The 15,257-nt window shown below is 43.3% G+C and overlaps 1 protein-coding gene across 4 annotated transcripts in view; it reads left to right on the top strand.

The window, feature by feature from the left end:
* Window positions 1–15,257, top strand: part of dock3 (dedicator of cytokinesis 3) — a 76,292-nt gene that overhangs the window by 13,637 nt on the left and 47,398 nt on the right. For 3 of the 4 annotated variants that reach the window (XM_052057917.1, XM_052057916.1, XM_052057915.1), the window contains exons 3-7: window positions 4,029–4,069; window positions 8,164–8,219; window positions 8,908–8,964; window positions 10,679–10,775; window positions 14,841–14,989. In XM_052057917.1, coding sequence (XP_051913877.1) covers window positions 4,029–4,069; window positions 8,164–8,219; window positions 8,908–8,964; window positions 10,679–10,775; window positions 14,841–14,989 — 400 coding nt within the window. The remainder of the gene's footprint in view (window positions 1–4,028; window positions 4,070–8,163; window positions 8,220–8,907; window positions 8,965–10,678; window positions 10,776–14,840; window positions 14,990–15,257) is intronic. The other variant, XM_052057918.1, reaches the window with a different exon arrangement.

The following is a 15,257-nucleotide window of genomic DNA, read 5'->3' as shown; positions in this document are numbered from 1 at the left end:
GATACCGCCTCAGAAATGGAGCTACAATCAGTCACCTCCTCTACATGGATGACATAAAGCTGTATGCTAAGAGCGAAAGGGACATAGACTCCCTGATCCACACAACCAGGATCTACAGCAGCGACATTGGGATGTCATTCGGGCTTGAGAAATGTAGTCGGATGGTGACTAAGAGGGTAAAGGTAGTCCGCACTGAAGGGGTCTCACTCCCTGAAGGAGTTTTTGCAGACATTGGGGACAGCTACAAGTACCTCGGTACACCACAAGCCAATGGGAACCTCGAACTGGCAACAAGGAAAGCGGCTGTGGCCAAATACCTCCAGCGAGTGAGGCAAGTCCTAAGAAGCCAGCTCAGTGGCAAGAATAAGCAATAAACAGCTATGCCCTGCCAGTGATCAGATATCCTGCAGGAATAATAAGGTGGCCAAAGGAAGAGATTCAGACCGCGGACGTTAAGAGCCGAAAGCTCTTAACCATGCATGGAGGGTTCCATCCCAAATCCAGCACCCCGAGACTGTACGCAAGCCGAAAGGAAGGAGGTCGGGGACTAGTGAGTGTAAAGAGCCACTGTCAAGTCAAGTCAAGTCAAGTCAACAGTATTTATAGAGCACTTTCGAACAGCCATCACTGCATACAAAGTGCTGTTAATGGAGCGATTTAACATACACAATAAACAGTAAGACGAATCGGTAATAAAGGCGGTGGAAAGTACCAAGCAGTAAAATCAAGGACAAATCATGCTGAGTCGAACGCCAAAGAATACAAGTGAGTTTTGAGGAGGGCTTTAAAGATGGGCAGAGAGGAGGCTTGCCGAATGTTCAGTGGGAGGTCATTCCAGAGAGAGGGACCCGCAACAGAAAAGGCTCGATCCCCTCTGAGCCTCAGTTTAGCTCTTGGTACCTCTAACAAAGACTGGTCCACAGACCTGAGGCACCGGGCAGGTGTGTAGGGGCGGATGAGCTCAGAGAGGTAAGGTGGCGCGAGATTATTCAGAGATTTGAAAGCAAAGAGGAGGATCTTGAAAATAACTCTAAAATGAATGGGGAGCCAGTGAAGGGATGCCAGAGTGGGAGTTATATGCTCCCTCTTACGAGTACCAGTCAAGAGGCGAGCAGCGGCATTCTGGACCAGCTGAAGGCGCTTAATGGAGGACTGGCTGACTCCAAAGTACAAGGCATTGCAGTAATCCAGCCGGGATGTGACAAAGGCATGAATTACTGTCTCAAAGTGTTCATGTGAGAGGAGAGGTTTTATTTTGGCCAGCTGTCTAAGGTGAAAGAAGCTTGATTTAACAACGGCACCAATTTGCCAATCGAGTTTGAAATCACTGTCCAGTTTAAGGCCCAAGTTTGAGACCGTTGATTTCAGATAAGGAGACAGGGGGCCCAAGTCTACAGGATGGAATGTACAAAGTCCACTGGGACCAAACAATATCACCTCTGTCTTCTTTTCGTTGAATTTCAAGAAATTTTGTGCCATCCAGGTTTTGATTTCTTCCAGACAGGAAAGGAGTGGCCTTAATGAGAAGGCGTCTTTCTTGCTCAGTGGGACATAGATCTGGCAGTCATCTGCATAGCAGTGGAAGGGAATACCATGTTTCCTTAAGATGGAACCCAATGGGAGCAGATACAGCGAGAACAGCAAAGGCCCCAGAATTGAGCCCTGTGGAACACCACATGACAGGGGAGCAGTGCGTGACTCAGAGCAGCCAAGGCTGACACAAAAGGTCCTGTCAGGTAGATAGGACCTAAACCACTCAAGAGCACTGCCGCCAATGCCCACCAAGTGCTGCAAACGAGTCAGCAGAATACTGTGATGCACTGTATCAAATGCTGCAGTTAAGTCCAATAAAACCAGACATACGTGGTCTCCAGAGTCATTTGCCAGGAGGATGTCATTAGAAACGCGTAACAGGGCTGACTCCGTGCTGTGCATCGTCTTGAAACCTGACTGGAAGACCTCCAAGATGTTATGTTCATCCAAGAAAAGTTTCAACTGCATGTGCACCATTTTTTCCAGAATTTTGGAAATGAAAGGCAGTTTGGAAATGGGCCTGTAACTTGACAGCACATCTGTCAAACATTCAAGCTCCATGAATACATCAAGGAGAAGGCTCCAACGGATGACGTACTCAGAGAATGTCTCAGACAATGGGGAATAGAAGATGAGGCGCTGGAAGAGGGACCATCATGGGAGGACAAGCCCCTACACGGGATGTACCACCGGACCATAACTGAGGTGGCCGATCTCAAGAAGTCCTATCAGTGGCTAGAGAGGGCTGGCCTGAGGGATAGCACAGAGGCACTCATCCTGGCTGCTCAGGAGCAGGCCCTGAGCACCAGAGCCATTGAGGCCCAGATATACCACACCAGACAAGACCCAAGGTGTAGGTTGTGCAAAGAGGCACCTGAGACGACCCAACACATAACTGCAGGGTGTAAGATGCTGGCAGGGAAAGCCTACATGGAACACCATAACCAGGTGGCTGGCATAGTCTACTGAAACATCTGTGCGGAGTATGGACTGGAAACCCCAAGGTCAAAATGGGAAACACCTCCGAAGGTGGTGGAGAATGACTGAGCGAAGATCCTGTGGGACTTCCAGATCCAGACTGACAAGATGGTAATGGCGAACCAACCAGATATCGTGATCATAGATAAAGGACATAGGAAAGCCGTTGTAGTGGATGTAGCGGTTCCAAGTGATGGAAACATCAGAAAGAAGGAACACAAGAAACTCGAGAAATACCAAGGGCTCAGAGAGGATCTGATCTGGAGAGAGCCTGGAAGGTAAAGGTGACAGTCGTGCCTGTGGTGGTCAGAGCACTCGGGGCAGTGACCCCCAAACTAGATGAGTGGTTGCAACAGATCCCGGGAACATCGGACATATCAGTCCAGAAATGTGCAGTGCTGGGAACAGCAAGAATACTGCGCAGAACCCTCAAGCTTCCTTGCCTCTGGTAGAGGACCCGAGCTGTGAGGGACGGACACCACCCGAGGGGGAGTGAGATGAGGAATAAAAATTAAAAAATATATATAAATATATACATATATATATATGTATATATATATATATACACACACACACACGTACACACACACACACATACACACACACACAGTGGGCGGCCCTGTAGTCCAGTGGTTAGCACGTCGGCTTCACAGTGTTCAATACTAGCTGCGGCCTTCCTATGCGGAGTTTGCATTTCTCCCTCTGCGTGGGTTTTCTCCGGGTGCTCCGGTTTCCTCCCACATTCCAAAAACATGCATGGCAGACTGATTGGACGCTCTAAATTGTCCCTAGGTGTGAGTGTGGGCGTGAATGGTTGTTCGTCTCTGTGTGCCTTGCGATTGGCTGGCAACTGATTCAGTTGCTGATTCAGGCCTACTGCCTGAAGACGGCTGGGATAGGCTCCACCACCCCCCGCGACCCTAGTGAGGATCAAGCGGTTCGGAAAATGGATGGATGGATATATATATACAATCTCTCTCTCTCTCTCTTTCTCTCTCTCTCTCTCTCTCTCTCTCTCTCTCTCTCTCTCTCTCTATATATATATATATATATATATATATATATATATATATATATATATATACTGTATGTATATATATATTTTTCTTAAACCTTACATTTGTTTCACTTCAAACATTTTTTTGCATACAGATTTGTTTCTTTATCAATTTGAGTCCACATTATAAATCTGTTCAGGTTTTCTGTCGTGACTTTTTTTTCCCAAGCATCTGAATAAGTTGGCATTTTAATAAAACAGAATTTATCGTGTGATGAATGAGAGACAGAATACAATTGGATAAAATATTTTATGGTCCTTTTTTGAAATTCCAGTATGTGCTGTGTTTTTCTGTTAATTTACTTATCTTTCTTTCTTACTGTTATGTTAATTTATAGCTTGTACTTTCTATATGGTTGCACAATAGGTGACCATAGTGCTTTGGTTTAATAACACACCAAAGACAAACCTGTGTGTTTTCGACAGGTTTCACCGTTTTGATTTTTGTCTTGTCCTTCAGGTTGGTACAGAGGCTTTTCAACAAAGAAGCCTTCAATCAAGGTAACTTTTTTTCAAATTGTTATTGTTATTCAGTCAGCAGATGGTGCAGTTGGTGTTCTCATGAAACAGTCTTCAGTCTTCACAGTGTTCTCTCACTTTTTGCGGGAAATAAGTGAATTTCTGCGAAGTAGAGGTTGACGTTTTTCTTTGTATTGATGAGGGCTGTGCATAAATGTGTGGTGACTCGAATTGATTATTGAATTTAGATTTGAAGATCAATGCCGAATTGGAATTTTCCCATTCGAGTCTGAACGGTTCATAGCGTTTGTTGCGTCACAAAGAAATGTTGACCTGCCAAACTCCACGGACGCCTGTGTCACACTCTCACAAACAGACAGTCACGAAAGCCAGTTGGACAGGCAATCAAAGCCTTTGTCTTTAATTGTCGGGCACCGTAGGGTGTCGATGAAACGCTACAGAAATGCACTCGATTTACCCTTATGAACAAATAGGATCTTTCATTTGTTGGATTGTGAGGCATTTTTCAGGAAAAGCATAGTGAGTACCGTAGCCAATTCGAGTTCATACGGTATTTGCTTGTTAACATGAACAGGAATAGCAAACACAGATTCTGGGTGCAAGTTCGAGCTCTCGGAGGTAGTTGTGGCAATGAAGATGATCACGTTGGCCTTTACCGCAAATCTGTGAAGAACCCTGTGAATAATGTGAGGTAAACCCACAAGAGATTATGGTCATCAATGAAAACCCAGCGATAGACTGAAGCCACAATATTTGAACCGTGAAGTAGCATTTCATAGTTAGTTCAACCTGGACTTTGAAGTCAACTGTTGTTCACTTCATCAAACTTAACCGTAACTTTTGTGTGGTGCCCTCGCTTTATTGTTTATTTGTTCAGATCCCCATTAGCTCTTCCCTTTGGCCCCCAAGGCTTAGGCACGGCAAGTCTTTATGCGGTCCGCTTAAAACAACAGTACATACATTTAAAAACATTCATTTGGAAAGTGTCAGAGATTTTCTCGGACAAAGTTAAAGAAATGACTCGGCACACAGGAAAATTGTCTTCAATATCGGCGTAAGCGGATCTCTGAGAGCGAACGATGGTTAGTTGCTCCGCGATCACACTCGCCTCCCTCTCCGCCGGTTCGAACTTTTATTGCAAAATACAAGAAAGACACTGCCCCAGAGATTTGCATAACGCGCCCCCTGGTCCGGCCCCTCGGTAGTGATCTGATCTACCCGAATACGAAAAGTCACAGACTTTGCTGATGACTAATGTCCACCTGGGCGCGACAGTTGTTCCCAAACTGTCTTTTGGTATTCAACAACTCTTTGTTCCCAATTTGTTCATTCCCACTCTGTGATTGAATATAGTGTTCTTCCATCTGTTGGCCCCCCTTGCTTTGATGTGATTACTCAAAAAAAGGCCCGCCGCCCAAACGGCCGACGCCTCTGCGCTGAGTATGTCCGGACATGCCCAAATTAACCGAAACTTTAAACATGATATGATTTTGTTCGTAAATTTCTCTATCAGAAAGAAAATACAAAAACAGTATACATTAAAAAGGAAAGTTGATTTTGAAAAAAAGCAATGGGTATTAAACCCCACATTCCATTTTAACATTTTTTCATAAACAACGGTAAAAATTTCCTTGAACATCCCATAGTTACTTTCCCAAATGTTTCTTTATTGGACTTTTGAATAGTGATTTCACGTGGCAGTTTGATCATTGACAATGGTGTCAAGTATTCCTTCAATCAAGCCCAAATCCAGGAGACTTTGCTTTGAAACAGGGAACTCAATTCCGACATTGTATTTTCCTGTAGGAGCAACTTTTTACAGACCATCTTTATTCAAGATGTGAAGTGGAAAGAAGCAAGGAAGTAGACCAATAGAACAGCATCACCGCGGACCGAAATCAATAACCTGCACTGCAGAAAATACCCAACACATATGAGAGAGTGTTTTCGACAGCTGTAACATTCTTCCATGAGGAATTGCACAGTATACGCTGCAGAGTAGTCTGGAAACCCGACGAACAAGTTGAATCCTGGAAAAGAGAGACAGATGCTTTTGAGGCACGCTCCCCACTGCTTTTAACAGGTGCACGAAGGGCTGAGGCATGATGGGATTCATCTGGGCTTGGTTTAAAGAAATCACAAGAGCTGTCCATTCCCTGGGAATGGACTGTAGGTGTTTGTGACTGCAAGCTGTCCTTGTTCGTTCCCATCAGCTATTTACAGTTCTTACTAATAACCCTCCATTTTGTTGTGCACTCCGCTGCCCACACTGGTTCGCCCCCGTACTCTCCGAGTGCTCACAGACTTAATTTCACTTGCGGTGGCTAATTGCTCACATCTGGCAGATTGGAAAGACAAGCTGCAGAAGTGACATTTGGCACGTCTTTCTCAGCACTATTGTTCTGCGTGTTCATCTTCTGCTTTGTTACCACTTGGAAATGGCAAGAGCCTGATGAAGGCTATTGAAATGGTTTACCAACTCGTTATGTGCACTGCAGTTTGTGAACGGTTTGTTGTGACCTAATAAACTGCTACGAGTCATGAAATAAGAGCGAGAGGGATCCCTCCTTGCCCCCTTTTATTATTTGTGTTATTAGCTAGTAAATTAATAATGACATGTCTTACACTTGACAGTAATTGCCCCTTTCCTAATTATAAATGGTCTCAATTTAGAGCAATCAAATTAAACATACAGTAATCGTGTTTTTTTTTCTAGATTTAGTTTTTCTAGTTTTACTATCTAGAAAAAAAAACAGTGTGTCTAAACAAGTTGTAATGTCATTAGAGTGGATGCTACACGCTATTCATTATTATTAGTGCCAGGCAGATTAACCGGACGGATGATTTAATTGGCTGATTTGAGCTCTTTTTAGCATTGGCAAAAAATAAAATAAAATAAAAAATTGGCCGATTTTTCTCTCTTTTACAAATTAATGTAAAGCAGTCAAATGCTCTGCCTGTAATTCAGATCTTTTTTGTTGCAAGAGATCAGGAGAGAAGTTATTTCATTATTTACATTTTAAAAATGTTATTAGTTTTGGGGGGAATTTGATTCTGCCAAATGTTGGTCTCCCAAAAATTCATATCTGTCATTCCATCTTTCCTATAAATTTAATACATACAATATGTCTGTGTTCAAATACATTTACAATATGTATGAAAAGTTTTAATGTGTCTGAAGCATGTACAAGTGATTTTCGGAGGCTTACACTATCAAAAATGTTTTTAATTTCTTCACGCCATTAATACCGTATTCACGTATGAACTATTTCTATTTTACATTTGCCTTTATGTGCCGTTTGATAAATTAAATGTGTTTAAAGTATGTCTAAGCAATCTTTGTAGACATAAACTATAGATTATTTTCAACAGTATGTGATTCTATAACTCGGTGGTGGCCTCGGCCATCCATTATGGCATTGTCTGCTGGTCAGGCAGCATCTCAGCCCGGGACAGAAAGAGACTGGAGCGACTGGTAAGGAAGGCCAGTTCTGTCCTGGGTTGCTCCCTTGACACTCTGGAGGAGGTGGGCAACAGAAGGATGCTAACTAAGCTAAAAGCTATGATGGCCAGTCCCTCCCACCCCCTCCAGCCCGCCCTGACAGCACTTGGTAGCGCCTTCAGCCGGAGACTGTTACACCCGCGCTGCAAGAAGGAGAGATACCGACGCTCGTTCCTACCGACTGCTGTCAGGCTGTTGAATAAAAAATAACAATAATAATAATAATAATAATAATAATAATAATAATAATAATAATAATAATAATAATTAAATGATGTGAAGGAAAATTGTAAATAGTACTGCGATTTATCCATTTTATGTTCATATTGCATTTAATTGAAGATGTTTGTTGTTTTTTTTTCTCTTTCTTCTTTCTTCTTTCTACATACATTCTTGCTGCTGGAGGCTGTACATTTCCCCAGTGTGGGACGAATAAAGGATATCTTATCTTATTTCTATATCGGGCTTGGAACAGAATTGAAGCAATTAACGGGGATCTTTGTACAGCTTCTATTTTGTAACCCACAACACAGTCACAAATCTGCTCTCCAATCAATCAATAACCTAATCCCGTCACAGTGTGTAACAATTCTGTCCCTGTGTGTGTCCACAGGGTATTTTCCCAGTCAGCTACATTCACTTGAAAAAATCCACAGTGACCAACAGAGGGTAAGCTGCATTTATTTGACAAGATTCTACATGCACGCGTTCCAGTACTAATTGGAGTTTTGCGAAGGTTCATCAACTCAAACCTAAACTGTGGTGTGCTTGCATTCAGTAAAAGTGGTGGAATGAGCCCAAAATATAATGACAACTATTGGACAGGAATTTTCCACTGAAAAACAAGAAGGACACAGCTGCTGGTATACAAGTTATGATCGAGGGCCAGCCTCAGGCAATATTTTATATGACTCCCCTCTCCATTGCCTAGTTATAAGTCTACAAAATAAACTAGTTTGTCATTTTTGGATGCAGCCCACGGATGTTACTCAGCGTCTCCAGAAGTGGGTAGAGTAGCAGTAGAAAATAGCAGCGACTGTATTTAGTGTTTTGCGTGCAAGTGAAAATTTGGCAGAAAGCTCTGCACCAAATTTCCATCTGTGTCGATGCACCTGGTGGAGTGGCAAAGGCAGAGACACATTCTGGGTTCTGCAGTCTTGTGCACGTGGATGCCCGACATATTTCATTGATAAATATGTAAAGAGTGGGCACCAACCCCTCTGAATTATTGTAGAATATGTTCACACCCACAGTGGTGCAAACCTCCATTTTTTAGATATGCCGGCTCGTCCTTGTCTGCGAAATGACCAACAGATTTTGTTTTGTCTAATTACAACTCACTTTTTTTGGCTTACAGTTTGGCCACTAGGTGGCGGCACAGTATTGTTACATCTGAAAGAAGAGGAAAAAACAGGTAGCATCAGCCTTATTTTATTTGAAGAGATTAGAAAGATTATTGAAAGAGCATTTATATCAGGTGTGTCTATATTGTGGGGTGGTGAGCTGGGGTCTGGAAGTAACACCCACAATGGAAGGGGATTTACTGTTCAACTGAACTATATGATAGAGATTCTTTTGTACCAGTGGTGGTCCCACAATTTGAGGATCACTGCTCTTCGAGATTGGCATGGTGGTGGTTGGCTGGTTACCATGTCCACCTCACAGTACAGAGAATCTGGCCCTGGCCTTCCTGCGTGGAGTGCCTGCTCTCCCCGTGCCTGTGTGGTTTTTCTCCAGGTACTCGGTTTCCTCCCACATTCCAAAAACATGCATGGTAGATTGAATGCTCCCAAGTGTCACGAGGTGAGATTGTGAGCATGAATGCCTGTTTGTCTATCTCTGCCTTGCGATGGGCAGGCAACCGGTTCAGGGTATTCCCCGCCTACTGCCCCAAGACAGCTGGGATAGGCTCCAGCGCACCCGCCACACTCGTGAGGATAAAGCAGTTCAGATAAAAGATGGAATTGGTTGGGTGCTATACAAGAATAATGAGGAGTAGGAATGTTTAGTTGCCTTAACTCGTGGAACTTACCAGGAATTCCCTTTCCAGCTGGGTTTCTTCATGTTTGCGCTCAAACAATTAAAAAGTACTGTCGCAACTTTGAAATGTACATGATTCTACTTTTTCGCTCCAGGAGCTGCAATCTGGGAAGTCTGTTTTACTTTCTTGTGGAGTTAATGATGTGATGCATCTATTGCTTTTTCCCAAAGTGTTCCCTGCACTGATAATCACTTAGATTCATGGAGTGAGTGCCTTGCCCCTTGTCATGACAACAGTTGATGCACTGGCCTGCTCCCTACATTTTGGTCTTGATGCTGTGAGAGGGGCACACACTGGTTGTCTCACCACAAAAAAAGTTTCAGGTTCAAATCTCAGGTCAGCTTGACTCAGCTTTCTTGAGTTGACATGTTCTCCTTTTGCTTGCGACTCTGTTTTACTCCAGAGTTGTAACAAGAAAGATGTTCGGTTCGCCTCTGTTGTGACGCTGCGTGAAAAAAGCAAATGGTTTCCAACCAAACCCACAACTTTTCACCTGGAAGCTGTGAATGCATAATTTGCAATTTTCAGTGTCCTAAAATACTTACAGTAAAGACTCATTTTAATACAAGAATCCATTGCAAAGATGGTACAGCACTTTATATGAAGGAGACTGGCTTTGCTCGAGAAGCTCCGCCTCTTTTAGCATTCACAAGTGCATCATAATCAGGTGTGAAATCGCGACGAGCACACAATTTCAGATTGTCATTTTAAGTGGTCATCAGTGCCTCTACTGGACAAAACTAGTAAAGAACACAGTTCCTTTTTTTGAAAAATGGCAGCGACTGTATATTCTGTGCATGGGTCGGACAGGACCCCCGAAAGTTCAGTTCTGGCTTATGAGCCATACCTTTGACACTCACTTGGACTCCATTCCAGTCCTTTGATTGACAGGCAATCAGGGCGGAGCCTAAAGATCTCATAAAACAGACGAAATTGTCATCATCTCCTGACCTGCACACGTGAAATATTTTTGTGAGAATTTGATGACACACTCTCTGCGTCCGGGTGGTTTGACCACTCATCCCTAAATGTGTTTTGTGGTGGTGTGTCTCATGCACCCTCGTCTTCATGCAAATGTTTATGTCAGGTTGTGTGAGACGGCGGTGCCCCTCGAGGACCCCATCATCACCGAGACCACCTCGACACTGCAGGAGTGGGGTGTCCTCTGGAAGCAACTCTATGTGGTGAGTAGCTCTTGATTCATGCTCACATTATCACAAATAGGACAACAAATTCCTCAGCCCTGGCACACACATAACTTACGTCAATTGGGTGGATTTTGCCTTTTCTTGACCAACACCCGACAATCTTAAGTCTTAGAAGATTGTCCTACAAGGTCATCTTCCTGTTTGAGTGTGTCAGTGTCTTGATAATACGGTCCAAAACCAGACCGCCCGACAATCTTATTAACTCTTTCATTTCACAAGACTAAATTAGGCCCCGCCTACCAAGAACGTACTTGTAGGTCTAAGTCTTTTTTTGCGTCATCGAGAGGAGGAGGGTCTGATGCTATCAGTGAATGAGAATAAGCCGTTTGTATTGTAAATCCTGTAAAAAGCGACCAGTAGGTGGCAGTGGTGCCTCACGTGCTTTAAATGCATGCTTTTACAAAAAGCTCTTTTTCTCCGTTTTTTACACAGGAATCACCATTTTCATGAAACATAGCCATTTTGTAATGCCGATTGCTGGAGAATAGAAAAAAGATGTTTATATAGCATTAGAACCAAATATTCTGTGGGCCTTGCAAGATCAGTCAAAACCCAGTAAAACGCTGGGATTGAGGGGGTTGCTCCAGTGAAAATGGCTGGGATTGAATGAGTTAAATATTAGACGTGCTCAGTAGTTCTGACCAAAAAGCGATTGCATGGACTGTGATGGGAACGGAATGCAGCCAATCAAAGAAGTCCTCTAACCGAGTGGTCCCCAACCTTTTTGTGTCGCGGACCAGTTAAGACAAGTACATCAAACAGTGTCATTGTCCTGCACAACAAATGTAGAAGGAAAGAAAATAACAGAGCTCACCATTAAGAAATGGACCAATCAGGAATAGTAATTACGCCTTATAATGTCAACATAACTTTTAAGTTACGCTCCTACATACGACGTTAGCATCATTGCTGCTTGCGAATGTGACTTTCTACTTGAATCATTTGAACAAGTACCACCCAGGTAATCAACAGGTTTCTTGTGTTGCCTTGTTTTTGACGACTTACAATGTGCAACGGCTTCCTCCTGGAGATACCGCTTGGGGAGGAACTTCTCCTTAAAATAGCTTCATCTTGGGAAGTCACGGCTGGCCATCAGCTCTGCATATCGTCGATTTGATACTCATACTTTCTGTACTTACTGCATCTTCTTCCATTGATTGGTGGATTCTGTTTATCTCGTCTTGTAAACCAATGTTAGCAGAGGGACTCGGACTGGCTAGAGTCGTACACACTTCTGCCACATCAGAAAATTTGTTCACAGCCGGCACGTCTGTCTCTGTGTGGCCCCGGTACCCGTCCTCAGAATGGTGGTTGAGGAACCAGTTCTAACCAATGAACAAGAACGCGGCAGTAAATAAAATATATACCCATACCTGATTTCACTTTTTGTCTCAAAGTAGTTTCCCCAGACAGTGCTGTACCTGAAATGATCCAAAGATCACGAACAAGTTTGTATTTCAGGTGATCGAGTGGATTTTGAATCAAATGTATTTTGGCCTGGCCAATGTTTTCTTAGTGAGATCACGGGTGATCACACGAGCTTTCTGTCACCGAGGACTTGTTTCGGAATCGGTGGTGCAAGACAATCTTCATGTGTGTGGTGCTTTGCATTAAGGTAATGGGAGCAGACCGCACACAATATGATCCGAACTGTTACATACCTGATTTTTCATTTTTATATGTGGGGGTGTGTCACTGATCAAGAATCTTTTTAAAATCGCAAAAACCCTCGAATGTAGCAGGCCTGCGCAATAATTGCCAGAGCGGATCTAAGATTGGTGAGCTTTTCTGGGGTGATTTGTAAGCACAACAGTTTTTTTGTTGTTTCGCTTGCATCCGCCGGAGGGGTTTAACGGAAGAGGCTTTTCCAACACGCCGTTCCCCACGCACCCGATCCAACACACATGACCCGGACTCCTGAAAGAGATATTGCCTGAAAGTACAGTACACCTCATTTAGATCAGTCATGACTGTTGCCCTACTTTTTCTTAAGCTATCTATGTGGGACCAGAACTGGGTGCTGGACACAGATAATGGCCCACAGACCTGTCATATCCGATTTCATGCTCTGTCATTCAGGCCCTTGATTGATTTTGGCCTGCTTCACTTACTTCCTGTATCATCTTCACTGACTGGGCAAAAATGATTACTACAAACCTAAAGCATCCTTTATCCAGCTCCAGGGCAGGCGGAATGGATTGAGGCTGAGAGGATACGTTGCTGATATTCTTTTATTTTTTTTAATTGTGAAAGTACATTTTTCTTTTCGGCGACAAAGGAGCCCAACAGAAGGCATCACTACAGTGATTGAACATCCTCCGATGCTCGACGAATGTGAAGCATTTTGTATATAACGCAGGTGTGCCCATTGAGTCGTGGTAGACCGCACACTGATCTCAAGGTGACCGTGAGGTGTGTAGTGAAAAGAAAAATGTCATGACAGGAAGTCAGTGTTGCCAACTTAGCGACTTTGACGCTATATTAGCGAGTACTGTGACCCTCTTGAGCGACTTTTTTCAAAAAAGTGAAAAGAAGTGATTTTCCTTTTTTCTCCGGGGGTAGGCTGATCGAAAAGTAGCCCTTAGGACAAAAAAGGTTGGGCACCCCTGATTTAACGGCACTTGTTTGGCCACCTACCTCCCATGTGACAAAGACCTTGCCATCACAGTTGGTCAGTTTGTGAGATAATACTAGAATGTATCACATATTGAATGTCGATAGACTTTATCTCATTGTTGCCAGTTTGAATTTGCTACATTAGCTTCAGCAATGGGCTCAAGATAACTTTGAAGAATGAACATAATTAGCCCCGCAGACAGGATGCCTGTAAGGGCTCATCAACCCCAAATAAAATCTTCGGCCCTGTGCAGTCTTGGAGAACAAGCAGTATATTATTTAAGCCTTTATAATAAAATATTGTTTCTGGTTTTTATTTCATGAAATGTTGTTTTTTTTTACCTTACAAAATGGAACTGAATATTTAACATTTGACATTTTTAAATCTTGTTTAAGCCTTTCCTCATGGAAGGATTCAAGCAGTGAAAAGATCAGTGATGATTGATCACTTTTGAAGTGTCTAAAACTCTCAAAATTGAAGCTCTAATATGAAAAAAACAACCAGGGGTGGCCGAACACGGTCATGTAGTGGTCTGAGGCCAGCAGGCCACTGTTAATGTAGAGCCCTCCGTGAGTATTGTGGCTCTGCTTAATCTTTGCATTGATGTATAAACAAAATGACAGAGTACTGCAGTTGTATCTTATCATTTGGTAGAACAGGGGCAGATTTATTTGCTTGTCCTTGGTCTGCAAAAAATTAACACCGGCAGGTCGACACCGCAAAGGAATGTTTGTGTTAAAAACCTGTGGGCTGGAATCTCAGTGGCAACACGCAGCCAGTGCGTAGATGTGGCGCCTTTCTCCCTTCGGGCTTCTCAAACCGTTTTCACTCTCTCTCCCCACACGATGACGAGGAGGGATGCTGCCATGGAATGAGTGGAATGAGAGTCATCAGATCATTGAGACTGATGGTGGGGATTCAATGTCCTCCTTTTGATATTAGGGCGTACTTTGTATCGAACCAGATATCGTGAAAATGCTCGATGGCCCCCTAGAGACCATGTAGACTCTTCTCGCCGAAAAGAAGTTAAATGTTACATGCCTGCCAATTTTTTTTTAGATTCAGTGCATCTGAAATTATGCATTCGGGGCAAGTGGAGCAGTGATACACCAGATGCAGCAGATGGTTCTCTAGTGAAAATGCACATGACGTTTTTTGGCTTGTGTTATGGATTTTCATTTAATATGCAGAGTATAAATCATGTTAAAAGTCATGATTTTGCTGTTTTTAATTTAGTCTTTAATTTCTTTTGGTAGCCCTCTGCCTCAAATTGCCCTGACAAACATTTGTCTTGCATTCATTTCAACCATCTTGGCACCTGAAGCGGATTCCAGATAAACCGAATTGAATCGAAGGCTTTGTCGTAGTTCAATTAAAGATTCCCCTCGTGTGTACTAACCGAGACTTTTTGGCTGATTTCACAGAAACATAAGGTTGATCTGTTCCACAAGCTGCGTCACGTGATGAATGAGCTCATCGACCTGCGTCGGCAGCTCATCCAGGGTCACCTTGCTCAGGACCAGACCCGTGAGATCAAGCGGCACATCACTGTACGCCTTGACTGGGGCAATGAGTAAGTCTTACCTTCACTTAGGACATCATTATCACATGTCTTAAAATTCAGTAGATGCATAGATACATTATTCATTCTGTGAGGGAAATTACATTTTCACAGCGGCAATATTCACAATCACACCAATAAAAAAGGAATCATCGCAGAAAAAAAGTGTGTGTGTGGGGCGGGGGGCATGGCGGCAGACGCACCATCGAGCTGGATAATAGAATTATGAGTTCAATTTCAGCTTTCTCACATCATAAAAGCATAATAATCGAGAAAAACA

This window comes from Hippocampus zosterae, chromosome 2, assembly GCF_025434085.1.
Source record: "Hippocampus zosterae strain Florida chromosome 2, ASM2543408v3, whole genome shotgun sequence".
NCBI classification, from domain to species: Eukaryota; Metazoa; Chordata; class Actinopteri; order Syngnathiformes; family Syngnathidae; genus Hippocampus; species Hippocampus zosterae.
The sequence above is the reverse complement of the archived record's forward strand: the minus strand, read 5'-3'. Positions and strand labels throughout refer to the sequence as shown.